Source organism: Leuresthes tenuis, unplaced genomic scaffold (genome assembly GCF_036924035.1).
Source record: "Leuresthes tenuis unplaced genomic scaffold, fLeuTen1.0.hap1 SCAF_4, whole genome shotgun sequence".
In the NCBI taxonomy this organism is placed as follows: domain Eukaryota; kingdom Metazoa; phylum Chordata; class Actinopteri; order Atheriniformes; family Atherinopsidae; genus Leuresthes; species Leuresthes tenuis.
In genome coordinates, this window is record NW_027325358.1 from 6,655,282 (window position 1) to 6,673,716 (window position 18,435).

General features: G+C 39.5%; 1 protein-coding gene across 1 annotated transcript in view; it reads left to right on the forward strand.

Moving 5' to 3' along the window:
* Window positions 1–3,931: 3,931 nt before the first annotated feature.
* Window positions 3,932–18,435, forward strand: part of pkd1a (polycystic kidney disease 1a) — a 76,606-nt gene continuing 62,102 nt past the window's right edge. Inside the window, exon 1 of the mRNA XM_072384281.1 lies at window positions 3,932–4,424. Coding sequence (XP_072240382.1) covers window positions 4,150–4,424 — 275 coding nt within the window. The 5' untranslated portion in view covers window positions 3,932–4,149. The remainder of the gene's footprint in view (window positions 4,425–18,435) is intronic.

The window sequence follows — 18,435 nt, forward strand, 5'->3', positions numbered from 1 at the left end:
TGAAGAGCCACATTGATCCTCAAATTGACTAGGATGACTAAGATACATCATACAGTGATTTGAGAAAAAATGCTGATTAATATATGTAAACTTGCCATCACAGACAGTGTTTACATAGTTTTGAAAAAAAGCTGTCTGATCAAAGCGTACACGTATCCCTTGAAAAGATGAGCTAATTACTAAAGGAAGTAATTCCGAAACAGCTCCTGCAATTTGTACATGAATACTGAGAAACTGAACTTTAAGTTTTTTTGTCATATATAACTTCTTCTTGAATATGCTTTTTAATTATAAGTCATAACTTAAACTGTGTGACCGTCCACATATATATGATAACTCTAATCTATACTCCTTTTGTAACATTCAGTGTTTTTTGCCTTTGTTTTTCTGACATGACAGTAATTTCTTTCCTTTCGAAATTGTGAACTGTGAAGCCCTCCCAGTCTCTAATAATAATTATATGGTTCATGCAAATGAACTTGACATAAATTGTCTCAACCTTCATGTCAAACCCCTTTACTCATCTCTGTTCATTGTAAATTGCCTGAAAAGCTTCCCTGATTGCTCCTGATTCGGTAGGGCTGTACTTAATCAACACCTGAGGTTCAAGAGCTAAGGGCCATGTCTCAAAATAAGATTCTCTGATAAGGTAGCATCCATAGCACAATCTCACCTGCCAGCCAAAAAGAGGCTGTCCTCAGATAACGACGATAATAATAGACTTAACAAAGTACACATCATTATAGATAGAAAATCACAACTATCATTAAGGTTCATTGGAAATAATAAACTTTTTATTTTCCAAATAAAAGAAACATTTGGATCCTACTTTTTATTATAAGAAAGGAACACATTAAGACACCTTTATGAACATCTGATTTGATGTTGTTTTTTTTACATACAGTACTATGCAAAAGTCTTGAGCCACCCCTCATGTCTTAATATGCTGCCAGGAAAACAGGACATACCCCTAGGTAGAGGGGTTTATTGACACGTGTGCAAATATAAATGGAAATACAATATATGCGGTAAAAACAGAATTTGTACAATTATAACAACCTTGAAAGTCAATATTTGGCATGAGCACCTTTATTCTTCGACACAGCCTGAACCCTCTCAGACAAGCTTTCTTAAAATGTCTTTAAGTAGTCTTCAGGAATAGTTCTTGAAGGACATCCCAAAGCTCTTCTTTGGATGTCAGCTTCATTTTGTTCCGTTCTCTGTCAGATGATCCCACACTGCTTCAATAATGTTGAGGTCCGGGCTCTGAGGAGGATATATTACAATATATTACAATACTAATACTAATAATAATAGTAACAACGGGACCAAATACATTTATAGAAACGTACATATACAAGTAGATATGGGAAAACACAGCTTTTCAAAGTCTACCTGTGGGCAAACAAAACCTTAAGTTAAGAGAAAATAAGCAATGACAGAAAACTAGCAAACTGGAAATGTTTATGAAGAAGTTGACTTATAGAACACTTTATTAGATATTTGAAACAAACAACAGTTTCAGCTGGTCTGATGGGATGAAAATATTTGAGGCTCTTCTTTGTACAGAGTACCAGAAGCCTGCAGAAAGAATTGGTGGGACTCGGCCAAGTCAAATACCTAGAAAACACCTCAAACACGTGCCATGAGCTGCTTCGGGAAATTCTGCAGGGAGAAAGAAGGAGGAAGCAGGGGGAAGGGGCCTTTGGCTCAGAAGCAGGGCTTTCACGTTTGTCCCATTTCTTGTGACAACTGTAGTTTATCCTGCACTCTGGGAAGGTGAGGCTGAGGCCAATCCTTTCTCTTTAACAGGGTGTTAAATTTAGCAGTTTTGTAGAAGAAAGTAATGTCTCAACTATATGGGCAAGATGTCCTCTGGCATCTGTGGTGTTGCATGGTAGCAACATTGGACACAGATGGCAACTGTAGGAAATCTCACTCTTGACAATTAACTTATTAGCAAACGGTAAGATCCTCATAGGGTGGAGGGAGGGGAAGCAAGGGAGAGAAACAGGACTTAAGAACAACTACTATTGAATTTCCCTGTTTTCTCTGTTGTTTTTATTTACTTTTATTCATAGTTTCACACTCTGGTTATGTTTGGGCATCTAGACTCTTACAATTTTCTGGTTTCTAAAACTGTATGGTTGGGTTTAAGAAAAGATACGCTTCATCAGGGAAATACTGTCACCACTGTGTTGAAAACAGATACTAAAGGTTTCCCTTCTGTGTTAATCAATTAAAGTGTCCAGACAAATATAGTATATTGCATCATTGGAGATAGAACAGATTAATGAGGTAGTTTACTAATTTGGTTGCTATCTATAATTTCTCAACTAGAGGCCACCAAATCCCATATGTAGATTTTTTAAGATAAAGGTATGTGGTGACATCTTATTACATTTATATTTTCTGAAAATGAATGATTCCACATTTCTGTAGCAAAGTATTTATTATTCATTGGATCACTGTAATACATGCAGGACCGTTGCAGGAAATCCTTATGGCTTTATGGATGTTCAGTCCAAATTTCAACCCAAAGTAGTTAAAAAATTATTTTTGGGGCTTAGAAAGAATCACAAACATGATTAAAAATTTAGCTCAAAGGGCCAAACTTAAAAAATTCAGAACTCAAACATGATTTTGAAGAGATTGAAGATTTTCCAAGGTCCCATGTACATTATATAAGTTTTTGCATTAATTTTTCATGGGAATCCATGATATTAATTGGGAGATGTATGTGAGCCACAAATTTACCCAATAGTTAGTGGCTTCTTCGTAGTACTTACTTTTCATCTAATGAAAGTTGTATAATTAATTTACTTTGATTTTGCCTTTTAAATAACTTCTAAATTTAAATGGATTTGGTTGTATGACTTCCTTCAGTGTGACATTTCCTCTACAGAAACATGTGTGTATTTTGTTGTGTTTTCATGTCAATAAAACTTAAAAGTGAAACTGAGCTGATCCGAATTTGACAGGGTATGAAATTAATCAATATTTGCTTGTCAAAACCTCATGCTGAGCTTTTCAACTTACATTCCCTGCTTAAACGAACTTTCTTTGAAACATCAAAAGAGATCTGGCAGCTACAACACCACCAGCATACTTCTAAGACCATGTAAGAGAACTACAAGTGCCTAAAATGATCTTTATTTATTGATCTTTATCATTGAAGTCTTACTCCTGATAAGTATGACACACATACAAAAATAAACTAATGATGTTAAAACACTGAAACTTTACAAGCTCTTTTGATTTAATTTGTGTTCATAGCATGTGTTCTGCGGTTTCCATATATGTAATATACAAGTGTAAATATACACCTTCATCAAAGCAAAGTGCACAATTATATGGAATTATATGCATATGCAATTATATGGAAATCCTATGTCTGCAGGGTTGTCAGAGCCACCACAGAAGGTCGGTTGGTGACTACTTTCAATGGTTAGATTCTTCTGTAGTTAACCTGAAAAGAAAAGGGAGGCTACAATAAGATGAGTCCAGCATTTAACATTTTTTTCAAGAATTTGTGGGTGATCTATTATTTCTTTTCCCCTAGTAACTACAACAAATAGACCTAAAAAATTAGGAGAATTTCAGAGGACGTGGCAACAAGAATAACATTTATATATTTATATATATATATAAGTACCTATTTAATTCCTATGATTCCCTGCTAATTCCCTCATACTCTCTGTTATTACTCTCTACTAAACTTTTTCTCTGGTTTGTGATTATGGGATGTCTTAGATTCAGTCTTAACTTGCATTGCAGGAATGAGAGGAAATACAGCTGATGCCAGGTCGCAGCGGTGGCTCGTGGAACTGCATTGAGTGGAAGGAGGAGGAGAGAGGAAGTTCTCCAAAACTTTTTTTCCCCCTGAAAGGACTCTGGAGACGTTCCGTTAGATTTTCAGAGGAGGGGGTTTTGACCAGGAAAAACTTATGACGCTTTAGGAGCAACTGAAAGGCAGATTACAGTGTCAAAAACTTTATCCCTGCTTTTGTTCTCGTCTCCTCACATGAAATTCGTGAAAAGGGAACGCGTTGTTTTGTTTTTGTTTTTTTGCTTTTGCTTTGTGCGTTTTGTTCCCTTTCCAGACTGAGAGGACTTACACCATCAAAGGCGATGAGATGTGAGTGAGCTATGCCTTGTGGAAATGGACAGACTTTATCCAAGCGAAAACATGGCGTCTGCGTCCCAAGATTTAGCTTCTTTCCCATTCTGCTGGTGGCGCTCTGCTGTCTGGAGGCTTGGGGCTCCGGGCCGCAGGGGGACGGCGGCAGGAGCTGCAGCCCTTGTCCAGTTAACTGCAGCTGTGCGCTGGCGGGGCCCCAGCAGCTCTGCGTCGTCAACTGCTCCAACATTGGGCTGGAAAGGGCCCCAGCGGCGGCGGACTTCCCGCTGGCTATCAGCGTGCTGTAAGTACAGCGTGTGAATAGACTGTGCAACGCTCAGGAATACAGCGGAGCTGTTTTGATTACCTTGAATGGTTAAAAAAAAAAAAATTAGAAACACTAAAAACAACGATTTTTCTAAAGTCGTGCATGCACGCCTGTAAAACAGTGTTATTTTTGACAATTTTGCTTCTTTTATATTTTCCTTTATATATATATATATAAATGATCTTTAAAGTCCATTGGTGAATGTTTACTAACTACCTGCTGGAGATCACACGCTGGCGCACATGACTTGTTGTTATTGACACCTCTGTGTCATGTTTGCTCTGAGGTTTTGTCAGCCTCATGTATATTAATTACTGACCTGTAATTAAACAGTTTAGTATATGTTTTGGATGTGTATGAAGCAGAACTGTGGATTTTTTTCTGCTTGATTGATCTGATTGATCGCTTGATCATTTCTTCAGGTATCACTGTAAATTGATCATCTTTATATTTGGGGCATTTGGTCAAACAATCCATGAAAAAAACAGTTATTTACTTTTTAGTTCTAGTACATTTTCATAAGATGCTGTGATCATTTTCCGTCATTAGTTTGAATTATTATTACATTACTGTCCGTGATATTGGACATGTCCAGCTTTCTGCCTCGTGCTTAACTACTGATGTGATGATGGGATTAAAGTGGCCTTCAAAACCTGCACCTCACCTGCAATGTGCGCTTTTATAGGTTGTTAGAAACAAAACATAGAAAATGGAAAATCATTTGTTGAGAACAATCATTTGTATTAACATCAATGAAAGAAAATGAACAATAGGCCCTAACCTTTAACTCATAGTTGAATTGCCTTTGATTTGTGTCTGAGGCTTCCGTCAAAGGTCAGATGGCTTGTTACAGTGTTCCTGTTTTAGCATGTAATGTGGGAGTTTTTTTAGATACTTGCTCACCAGAAACGTTAACCTGGTGTTTGTGGTGTTGATCGGTCTTCAGCCCCTGGTGCGGTTACAGCGAGAACATTGTGTTCTGCGCCGACAGAAGCCATATGTTATCCATTATTTATTTCCACTGTACCTATGGTCTTTATTTAACATAAGTTCTCATCTGACTGCACCAAGCATATAATCAGTGCACATTATTTTGGGACTATCTTACTTTGGGGATTTCACGAAACAAGGCTGTTAATAAAGTTTAGATGAAGTTTTAACAGAAAGCAAAACTGCTCTGTCTAAAAAGTAAAGCATGCATGCTCGGTTGATTTAATTTCATTTTAGGTTATATCTAATTTTAGCAGGTTTCCTCAAAGTCACTTTATTTATAGTGACAGTATTTGCATAAAAGAAGATGAATAGTTTGTTAAGTGGTGTGTTAATTAGTAAGAGATCCTTCTTTAGGATTTGTTTTTAATTACAGTGAATGTTACATGTCAGACTTATTGGAGTGTTAATTGTATAGGTTTAGATAAACTTCCTTGCTCTAACTGTTTCAGTCCTACAAGGAGGTGACTGACTGACTGACTGAACATTACTGTCCTTACAGATTTGTCTGCTGCTCCTACTATATGTGCTGAAACACTGATATAAGATATTTTGCTCTTAATCAAGTCTGATTTCATGGCAGGAAGAGACATTCATCCGAAATCTGATGGAAAACTTAACAATATTCATTTGATATTGCTGGAGGCAGGCGGTGCTTGGTTTGTCTTACCTATTCCCACATTATTTAAAGAAAAAAAGAGTATTTTTTTGCAGGGACTTGCAGGGTCTGGATAATGGAGTCAGACTGTCTCAGACAGAGAGGTGAGAGTGCAGTTCTCATAAAGTATTAGATGGTTAGTCCTGCTGCAGCCATCTGTCTCGTCTCTGTTTTATATTGTCGACTGGGAGAAACATGGGTTCAGCATAAATCTTTACGAACTGCATTCACAGCATGTCTTTCAGCATCAGTCTGTTGTCATCAACAATGCAATGAATGGTAGATTGTAAAAACTTTTTTTCGATCAGGGTTATCATGTAAACAGATGGTACTTTGGAAGGCTATTCCAGTGTTAAAAAATCTGGTGTAGGACAAAAAAAATGAGTTAGTTAAAGCCCTTATTCTTATGGTTTCATCTCCATAAATATGACCAGTCAACAACAGATCGGCCTGTTTCCTAACCCTAGAATTTCAGGCCAGTTTGGTACTGCTGTGTGAATCTGAAACTTTAGAGATTGCACAGAAGGGTGACCCTGATCTGTTGTCAAGCTAACTAACTCTCAGCTAACCATAAACAGAACAGTTGCCTGATTTCAGACGGCATCGACGACCCACTACTCTCCATAAAATGGATGGATTTTTATGGTATTGACACAAACATGACATTTCTGTCCTTTAAACGTTAACTAGAGGTATTAATGATGATATTAATGATTAGAAGACAACAACAGACATACGGCAGTGATATTTATGTAAGTCAGAGTATTTGACAGAAAAGGCTGAATTTAACTTAGAATGCTTATTTAAAGTACTGTAAGTATTTCTGTCCTCTGCTGCTTCATAGTTTTTTATTAACACATTTATGTTAACCTTTATTTAGTCTGATTTCGTTTAATAGTCTGATTTCAATGATGATTGTTCATAGGAACCCTTGTGCTTTAAAAATCATTTTGTATGCAAGTGACTATCATTTTTTGAACAAGCAACACTTGAACATTTCTAAATGGCACGTTCTGATGAAGATTTAGATTTAAGTACAAAAGCCATGACTGCTTGGTTCTTTCAACAAAAATCCCTGAGCTGTCGCTTGACGCCGCTGTAACAGTTGTGATTAGTGTGATAATTCTATGTCTCTCGACTGGCCTGGGAACGCCTCGGGGTCCCCCCGGAAGAGCTGGAAGAAGTGGCCGGGGACAGCCACGTCTGGGTTTCTCTGCTCAAGCTGCTGCCCCTGCGACCCGACCCCCGGAGAAGCGGTAGATAATAGATGGATGGATGGATGGATGGGTGATAATTCAACATATTGTGTTTTTTGCACAATAAACTGCTTCCATTGATCATGTTCATGTTCGTTAACACATAGACACTGACAGCCAGTAACAATCAATATCCAGGTAATAGCATAGTATAACTGCTGCCAACTTATAATTAGGCAGTCAAATTGCAGAGCGACATAGACAGCCATCACATGGGCATGAATTCTCAGTGTACTACTATATACTCAAGTTTTGTGTTGATTTAATGCAATAAATAAGGCTCTTTCACCAACAAAAGTTCCCCATTGAGGCTGTTTTTGTCAAGGGAGCTTTTGCTGCATCTTAGGTTTAGAAGTCTAAGACTGATTGAAATAAATAGAACCAAGTTGGAGGGTCGTCGTAACCCCCCCCCCCCTTTAGGAGAATGATGAGTTAGTGCAGGCATCCCATCTTCATACGTTTTATAGTATATACATTACAGAAGAAGTAGAGCTCAACCATGATTGTGACACTTCGAAACGCATACTCAGGTCTTGGATGCAATTTGTGCTTGTTTTCATATGCTTCTGTTGCAGGGAAAAAATAAGGATATTTTCCTCTTAAATGGAAAAGCGCTTTTGAAATCACCTGCTTCTTACTACCCTCCCTGCCTTTCTAGCATGAAAGTGGCAGCACTGCTTTATCACTGAAGTAAGAACATGTCACCTGTACCTCTATTTCAATGAAGCCAGTGTTGCGTCTTCCATCAACACTAATAACTCCCCCCCTGTCTTCTCTGTGCCCCTACCTGGCCCCAATTCTAAATGTTCTACATGCAAGAAGAAAAAAAAAGCATTCCTGTTGTACACCAGCCCATCTGCTCCAACCCACACACATAATAAAATCTCTTAGCACTTCATATGGAGAATTTTGCAGCTCTGAAGTCATTTCTGGGAAATGCTAGTGAGATGAAACTTCTCCAACAGTTTCTAAAGTGCCTTTGCTTAGTATGCTGAACACGAGTTATCACGATACTCTTTGTGTCCTTGGACAGAAGGCAGCATGTGAAAAAGAAATACACTCAACATGTGAAAATACATATTAGAACAGAGCTGTTGAAAACTCATGTTCTTGCCCTGTACCTTGGGCTCGGAAACATTTGGGGAGATATTTTTATCACATTTATATCCACTGAGGAATTAAAGAATGTTGTAAAGACTGTGGTGAATGATGCATGTGTCACGTATATGACTACATAAACACATTTGTAGTTTAATATACCAAGGTCCTATCTGTTTCATCAGGAAGAATTTAGTGGCGTTACTATGGCAGCACAAAGCATACAAACACAGACGCGCTGCAGCCATAGTGATATGCTTTTGAATTTAGCCTATTCACTTGGTGTGGTTCTAGTTTGTATCAGGTCATTAGCCTTCAAAACACCTGTCAACCAGATGAGACTCAGACTAAAATTCTTTCACTGGCTTCTCCATTCCCGTTCTGTCCCTCTATCTTCATCCAAAGGTGGTTATCATCCATACAATCACTTACACACTCACTGACTGAAATGAATTGGGAAAGACTGAATGTACGGACCATATGCAGGGGAGAATTTGTTGTGTTACCATGGAAAAGTAACAAATGACATCACTCGGAGAAGTACAGACATTCCAAGAGGTCATAAATTAGAGTATGAGGCAAGAACCAGAACAGACAGCTCTCACCGTCTTCTTCACTCTGTGCACATATCTGCTGGTACCAGAAATGTCTTGGTTCATTATTAACTAAGTGGTGGTGGTTTCAGGCTAAAAAGACTGCTAATTTTGAGCTGAGAGCCTGTGGGTTTGCTTGTTGATGGCTGGGTGTGTGTGTGTGTGTGTGTGGGTGAAAAAACATCCGCTCGTCTTTAAAGGTTTTGTAAACTCTTGGTTTGTAGTATTTCTACCCTTTTCTCCCTCACAACTGCCAATGAAAATACTGTGTCACACTCAGACCCGTACTTGTGCACATGTGGGCATCATTCAAATAGTTGGCTGCAAAACTTCTGCAGATGTGTTCACAGACAGAAAATGTTGAAAAACAAACACATTCACAGACTGGGAATTATCAGAGCGACACAGAGGATAAGTTGCATTCTTATGTTTTATATTGTGGCTTTTTGTTTTAATTGCTGCCTTCGGTGATGTCACATTAAATTAAATGTGGTTTGTGGAGCTGGCTAATAGAACGCTTATTATTGTGGTAGTTAAATTGCAAGTTTGAGATCAAATAACTCTTGAAACAAACTTGAAAGTTTGCTAATATTCACTGACACCAGAAAAAAACAAAAGCATGATAGATAGTCTTTGATAGATAGATAGATAGGACCATATTCCCCACAGTATCTAAATTGTAACTTTCTCAAAATGTTCTATCTGATGCATCTTTATGTAAAAAAAAGTTATGCATCAGTATATGTCAGTGTTTCCCAATCCTGGTCCTCAAGGCACCCCACCCTGCATGTTTTCCATGTTTCCCTGCTCCACCTGATTCAAATGAATGGATCGTCCTCAGCCTTCTGCAGAGCTTAAAGACCTGACCCATTCATTTGAATCAGGTGGAGCAGGGAAACATGGAAAACATGCATTGCGGTGTGCCTTGAGAACCAGCATTGGGAAACACTGGTATATATAATACAGCCAAATAAAGCTGCTCTTATGCACATATCTTTTATTTTGTGTCGTTTTATGTCAATTTCTAAATTTGTTAGAAATTGTTACTGAGAACCAATCTGTTAAGACTACAGGTCAACTTCCCATTGCTTAAAGCATTTCCAGACTGGCACCACGACACATCAAATTTTTTATCTGCTCCTCTCCAAATCAAGAGAACTACAGTGGAAAACCACCTGGTTACACTGGTTAAATACCACTTCACACTGCTTAACGATAAATTTGCATCTCCAAGATTGGATTGAATTTAAATCTAAATCTAATCTGCTCCTTAACAAGCACTTTGAGCTGTGTGAATGACACATGTCTGCCAAAGATATGACTCATGTTCAAGTTCAACCTTGACACAGCTATTTTTCTGTTCTTTTTTATTCTTGTTATTTTGACTTCCTGTCTTTTTTTATTTTATTCAATCATTTCCATTGCTCTACTACTCATACTTCGTTTATATGCATTGAAAGTACTTAGGTATTAAAATAATTTAATTAAGGTTAGAAAAAAGTCATGGCTAGCCATTAAAATACACAACAAGATACGTTTGATGTTGGAAAGCTTCATGACCATGTTCCATGTTACCATAACAGTGTGACCGCTATGTTACTAACTTATTGGCTTTATCCTAAGATTAAGTTTTGGAGGTACCATCTAAACAAAAAGCTGACACAACAGCCTGCCTTAAGTTTGCATATGGAGTCAGAGATCTTGGCTACATTGATAAATACAGTTCACCAGGCCTGCTTTATTAAACACAGCACTGTGCCTTCTGTTCAGTCTGTTTGGAGTGCTTCTGCTTCTTTCTCTCTATACTCTTTCAGCAGTCACATCCATACAGGGTGGAGTAGAACTCGCTGAAAACAGCTCACATCCCCAAAAGATGCCTTCTTTAGGCGCATTCCCACTGTAGGAACCTTTTGCAGTTCCTATAGCCTTTTCAGGAATAGGGCCGTTTTTTCACACATTGGGACATACAGGAACTAGGGACCACGGCCCTCAGTTCCTGTAACCATTTTAGCTCCTTCTCCGAGGCAGGGTCTTGTCTGGGTTCCATGGGAACACATATGATGTAGGTATTTGGTGGTTGGTAGCTACGCCCCTTGTCTGAAATGTTTACTCATACGACACAGACACAACCGGCACGTTTAATAAGTTAAACTTACACGTCGTCTCCTTTGTCTGCGGCGCTCTGCTCTCCTTCTTTCCTTCATGAAATGAAGAAGTATCACCTGCTGCTTGATTATTCGTCTCCTGACTCTCGCTGTGTGCTCTTCCAGCCTCGATCTTAAGATGCTCGATGTGATCGTCCATGATTAATATCACCGTCATGCAGACCATGAACACCGTGGCCTCTTCGCTCTCCATGTTAGCTTCTTGGTGCTGTTGTTTTCTTCTCTCCTTACTTTTCGTGGGTTCTGTTTTGTTGTTGAGTGGCGCTAAAGTAACACGTCTGTCGCAGACGGTTGTGTCACATCAGTCTCTGTCAAGGTCCCTGACTCATGTGCGAATGCAAAAAGAAACAGTTCCCCTGGGGAAGGGCAGTTCTTAGAACTAAATTTGAGGTGGACAGTTCTTAGAACTGCGTTCTTAGAATGTCTCTGTCCGAATGCGGCTTTTGTGTGCGAGTTCCTGTGCCAATTCAGTCCCACTGTTTCATTCTTTGCCTTTTTGATAACTGCTGCCTTTTTGCCACCCCTCCGTACCCAGACACTTAATTTCTCTCAGTAATTTTCTGCAGGTTTGTCTGTATCTTTAAGTGTTTTCTTTTTTTAGTCTTCTTTCTCTCATCTTTTACCTGCATGAGATTGAGTCTTTTCCCTTTTTGTCGAATAGCACAAATGAACGATGTTTGACCTTTTCTGTGAGCTCAGTTCTCTTGTCATTGCCCTCTGGGCAGGAGGAACAAACTATTTCTGTGGTAATTTACACTGAATGTGTGGTGTAAGTCAATTACCTTCAAGTGCCCCTTGCAAAGCCACCTCAGGTGAATGAATGGCTTTGCGATGATGAAATTATTTAGGGTTTCTCACATTTAATCAGCATCATAGATCAATTTAGTCTGTTGAAAATCAATGCTGATGATGGGAAACAAAAAGGCAATTTTAGGCATATAGGAATGCAGATTATAACCTTACTAACCCAACAACATGTTCTTGTTGTTACGTTGCTAGAGAATGAAGTAATGAAACAAACAAGTAAAGATCACAGAGGTCACATTAGTCTTTCAGGAGAGCACTTTCCTCTCTTTTGTTTTTTATCTCTAAGAATAACAGCACTCAGACTGCATGAATAATCATTGTCTGTACTTTTGCTTGTGTGTGTGTATTAATACGTGAAGAGTTGAAGAAACACCTGCTTGTCCAGTTTCTCCAGTCCCTGCATGGGCCAAATGTTAATAAGGGTCTTTGTCTAAAGTCTAAACTAAGAAACATAATCCAGCCAAAATTCTACAGAATTGCAAACCAGCCACGTGTTTAATTCCCTCTCTATGTCATGACATGATTCGAAATCAAGTTTCCCTTTCCAGTTAAGGAATGCGTGTTATCAGCCAGTACTAAAAATGGAAAAAAAAAAACCTTGCAGTCATTTTCTGATGCAACCTTGTTATGATTAAAAAAGAAAGGGAAATAGAGATATGATCATAAGAATAGCAGAATGCTGCCAATACATTCTCCCATTAGTAAGCCCAAAGTGATCTGCACGCAGGGTATTTTAGAACCACTTGCAGAAAATGCAGAATCACCATTTTTAGAGGATGTTCCTTCAGCTGTCTCATTTTGTGGGCAGACAAACAAATCATAGCTATGATGCTAAACTTTTAGATATTTATAGATTCTGGCTTTGAAAAGCCAACTTTAAAAAAATGTGTAAGATTGTTGTAATTATTAGATAAACAGAGTTTGAATCTTTCATATTTGATCATATATAATATTTTTCATCAACCAGGTTCCAACTTTCTGTATAGCTGTTGGCAGATCAGCTGCACAGCAAGGAGCCTTGTCATGAACCGTATTCTTTTATTTTCAACATAAGTTTGAACTCACTGGAAATTGGATCCAGCATCCAGTTCCAGCATCATCTCCTTGTTCAATGCAGATTTGTCAATCGTCACTGGTTATCACTTTCATCCAATCATTCACAGTCCATGACTGTCTCTCTTTAGTCCACCATAAGCATGTCTTCTTCTGTTTACTGTTAGAGACGGTTCACATTTGGCTTTTCTTGATGTTGATCCCATTTTCTTCAGCCATTTTTTTGGATTTTGGTAACAGACATTGACTCTCCTTTCTGCCTACTTGTTTTTCATTTCTTTTGCCGTGCTTTGTTTTCTGTCCTGACACTTTGACGTCTTCCTTGATCGACCTATATGTTTCCCTTTTACAAAGTTGACAGTATAGATGATTTTTATACACAGTCTATGGTTTCTACTGGCAGCTCTCAGGTTGGGAACATGTTTCTTGTCATATTCAACAGCTGTTCAAGCTCTGCATGCACCCTCTTTTAACTGCAGACTCATTTCCTTAGTTTGACTTGTGCAGGTATTTGCTATTAATTCCACCAATTTAATTTTGTTTTTTAGGTCTCTTTAACAAAGCGTGAAAATTCTGCCTCTGAATAAAATAGTTTTGTGTCATATCCGTGATTTTGTTTCCCAACAGCTGAATGAACATCCTCAAAAGTGCTGATTCCTTATTTTTTCACCAGGGGTTGTAGTTTATTCATGCCAGGGAACTTGGAACTGATTAAACAAGCAGAGAGAGCAGATAGGACAATGCACAAGGACGGCAAATATAGACGGTAAAAGATAAAGTGGTGCAGTCTGCTGCTTGCCGTTGGAGAGAATCATTGAACTGAAGCAATCTTCAGTGTTCCTCACCACAGATTGTTCCAGCAGTCAGCCTCTGCTGTCAGGAGCACTGAAGCTCTGTTTGTCTACATTGGAGACTTTTTTGGTGACAGTTTTGTACTCTCTGCTGTCACCATAGTTTGTGTTTTGCTTTTTGCATCAGTTCACCTAAAGCCTCAACGTTTTAGGAACAGGAAACAAACTGGACTACAGTTCTGTTTTGTAAAACTCTCCTCATGCATACAGACGCTTGGTGGAAAAAAATAAACTGCACAGCAGTTTGTCTGATATTGATATTAAGAAAGGTCATTTATTCCCCCCCAGTTGATGACATTGTGACTACTTTAGTTACTAAAGTAGGTGGAAAACCTTAAAAATTAACCAGAAATAGAATGATCATGTCATGCTACAACAGAAATTAGCAAGTAATATTTGGCTCGAGAATTGCGTTAAGAAGTGAGTTACTCTTGCAGGCCTATAACACCACCATTCTCATATGATGCACAGCAGAGTGCACCTGGTTTTTTACTGTCACCAGCTTCTTGTTTTTGTGCACGACAGAAGATTCAGAGCAGGAGACTGATTGTGAAGGTCGGGCTTTGATTTAATTTATGTCAAATAGAATAATGCAAAACAACCAGAGTTGACGAAAGTGCTGAACACAAGTCACGATGACAGTGCCAAAACAAAACAGAGAAAAGCTCACAATAATAATGTCCATCAACTCAGCTTTCATGTGATTTCCTGCAGCAATTTATCCACTCAGGGCTTTTTTAATTTATGCCAGACTTTGATGTTGCATCCTGGTGCATTTGACTGTATTCAGTTTTCATTTTTTAAGCTTTATTCACTTTGTGATTTTGTTTCAGCATCATTGAGTTTGACATTTTTATTATTCACTTGATGGAAAAAGAAAATCCCCTCTGATGACAGTTCAGTTGTCCTTGTTGCAGAAAATTTTAAATAAGACAAGTAGAGGTGCAAGTAGTAACCACTATGTCTTAATTTACACGAAACACTTTTTTAAATTTGCAGCCAGATATTTATCTTTTTTTGATTCCTGCTTTTTCGTGTGTAGATGTTTTTATGATAAACTACAATAGACAAGATGACTTTTTGCAAATAAACTTATAGATTCACCAGTTTTTTGTTCTTTAATGTCAGAGAAGTTCACAGAAACTATGCTCCATCGTGTGACACGCGTCTTTCTTTAAGTCTGTAGTTAATGACTTAAAGATAAGTTGGTCTGACACAGTTTTATTTACCAGAAAAAAAGCTTTTTTTCTTGCATGCATTGACAGCATGTCCATGTAAAAATGTGTGTGTATGTGAGTGCGTCGTTCTCCGTTGAGTGTGTTAAACCGCTGCACACAGCTGCCCTTCAGTCGCCAGCTGGACACCAGACAACCCAGGCAGCAGCAGCAGCTGGAAAAATGGACAGAATGTTCTAAAAAGGAGAAGCGAGGAGGAGAGCCAGACTGTGAGGCAAGATGTTAGGCTTTTGAGACCAAAAGCCTCTTCAACAGACAGCCTCCTCTTCGCAATTTCTTGCCCCACACCCTTAATTTCATGCTCCCCTTCTTTACGCTGGAGGAGAAAGACTCGATTACTTATCATACCTCTCCCCTCCACCCAACCCACATCACATGCATGAAGTGCTGGCTGGCAGCTCTCGGTGGCAGTGTGAAGAAGAAGGGTTGCGCTACAGATCAGACAGCCCTCAGTGCCATAATTGTTCTCAATCCCTGGCATGTGTCATTCAATGCTGGTACCTCCTCGTCTGTGTCCTTTTCCCACCTGCCTTTATCTCCATCTTTACTTTTGTCCTGCTTCCTATCCAATCGAATGCATGTAGACTTAAACTATAAGCAGAGCTTGCAGATCTGTAAAAGCAAAAGGAGGAGAGAACTGAGTGGGGGAGTGACAAAGCTGAAGAGTAATCAGGAAGGGAGGCTGAGGGGAGATGAAAGCGACCACAGAGTCTGTGTTTAGTGGGTTAGTGGAGCGTTGGCCTTCACTCACAGGCACTTGGACAGCTTTGTTGCCAAGATGCAGCAGATGCCAATCTGCAACCTACAGAACAGTTTTCCTCTCCAAAGTTACATCTATTTTCGTTCTTGTTTTTGCACATATGGAGTGAAGATGAAATCAAATAGACATTGGTCTTCTTTAGTAGTTTTTTGTCGTATTTATGCTCCGAGTTTCTCACATGCTTCATATTTATCCTTTCCGATATCCATATTTTTTCTTCCAAGGCCCCCTCCTCCTGTGTCACTCCCTCTGACAGAGCACAGTGTAGTCAATGAGGATTAAGTGTGTGTGTTTATATGTGTGTGTTTTCATCCTCCAGCTCAGAATAAGTGGCACCAGACAGGCCTTATAAGGAGCTGTTAGATCATTGGCCACACTGTTAGCAAAACAGAACCATATGTGTGCTCTGTGTGTGTGTGTGTGTGTGTGTTTGTTCAGGCCTATACCTAAAGTGTGTAAGTAAAACCATGTGTGTCCAGAGGTAGCTGAGAGAACAGGAGTCTGTTGCTAATAGGCATGGTGGAGGTCAGATTATATGGTCGTGTTAAACACACATGCACACGAACACACAATCTCTCTCTGTTCCACCTCTTCTTGTCTGTGGGGTGTTACCTTGAGGTGTGAGAGGCACACATGCCTGGCATTGATGTTGAGAGCATTACGATGGCAATGTGTCGGCTTAATGTGTGAACGATTAGCTAGTGGGTGGAGCGTTCGACTGTCCTTTTTCGTCCTCTGATGGGTTTAGCAGAGGAGATCGCTCCCTCTTTCTTGGTCTCCATCTTTCTTACACAGCTTGTCTGGAATGTACAGATGTTTCCTTTTGGGAACGGGCGTCCTGCTCGGTTCGCACACACAAAAAGAAAGAGCGTGTGAGAGAGGAGAAAGGGAAGCACAGTCCCATGTACTGCAGCGCACATTTTCCCCTCAGCTGACTGTCTTGCTTTTTAAATTTTCTGATAAATTAGCTCCTACTGAATTAGCTGAGAAGGGAAATGTAGCTTCACGTGTGAAAACACCTTTTTTTTAGCTCAAATTTGTTGCCTTTCAGCTGGACAGCAGGCTGCTGTCGTCACTTTACTCGCGTTGCGTCTTGTCCTCTCACAGCCTTTGGCTTCTTGTCTCCCGTCTCGTTTTTTTTCTTCCTTTTGTCTCATGGTCTTCTCATGCGGCTGAGGCTTTGCTAAGCAAACACAAAATACTGAAGCTACTTAACTCTAAAGTTCAGCCAGTCTAATTTTCTTGCTTTCATAAAAATGCATTTGCTGGATTCTCACTAGTTCTGTTTACATCAAGTTTCAATTTACGCACATTTTAGAGTTGCATTATCATGATTTTGCAATAAGAAAAGAACATTATGTTTTGGTTTTTTTTAAATAACACACTTGACAGGGCTGAACAGTGCGACATATATGGCACGTGCTACATCAAAACATGCCTGTGCTAAGAATTGATCTGCCCTGTTGCATGGGTGCTATGGGCAGATTTAGCCACAAAAAAAATCTTATTTCGAATCTCGATTTTTTTTTTTAAATCCTTCTGTATGTCTACACGATTACCGTTCCTGGTAGTTGTAGTCAACTGTGGTCAGTGACTAACTTTATGTCTTGTGTACTGAACACCAGGGTCGCAGCTTCGCGCTCTGTCCCATGCGGCCGGGTTGGCACAGGTACACAGTGGCTAACGTTATTCCCACGAGCCAACAAACATGAAGAGATTTTTTTTTCAAGCTGTTCGCGCTGACAGACACGAAACGAACGAAAGACACCGCAGACACCCTGGTCGACACAGACAACAACGTAAATTAAGTTAACGGGGACCCACCGACCGAAAACGCGCCAAAGACAAAAGTGAAAGCTAAAAAGTATAGCTACACACCGAGTGGGAGCAGGAGTTCGCCTGGCTCAGGTCCAGAGTGGATAGTCGGGAGGACCGGAACAATTCCCGGTGGGCTGGTCTGATGTTGGGCCCGGTGTTCTCCTTTTTTTTCCTTTTGGGCCGGTGTTCAGACACGGCAGTGGGTTGACCACGTGTTGCTAACGCTGTCCCTGGGCCGCCTTTATTTGTTTGGTGTTTTGCAGACGCACCCTGACGTAACACGTCAGTGCGCTCGATCAGCGGTGTTTGAAATATGGAAAGCACAGTAGAAAGCACAGAAGGCTGGAATTAAAAAGAGGAAATCTCTGGAAACAGACAAAGCTAAATATGCAAATATAAAAAACGAGCTCACGGTTTGTAACATCAAATGAGAGGAAGATGAAACGGGTAAGGCAATATGTTGAACTTTGCCTGCAAACCACTGTTCAAGTTAATTAATTATCAAGCCAATTAATTGTGTTGCATATAACGTAACGCTATATAATTTAAATAATAGTCTGATAACTTGGAAAGTTTGTCTTGTAGTGTCAGAAGCTACAGCACCAAGCACCAGCCATGAGCCCACAAGTCACGAGTGGACAGGATTACTCATTGAGTGAATATTATTGTGAGAATGCTGTAAAGAAAAAAGTGCCCAGAGATG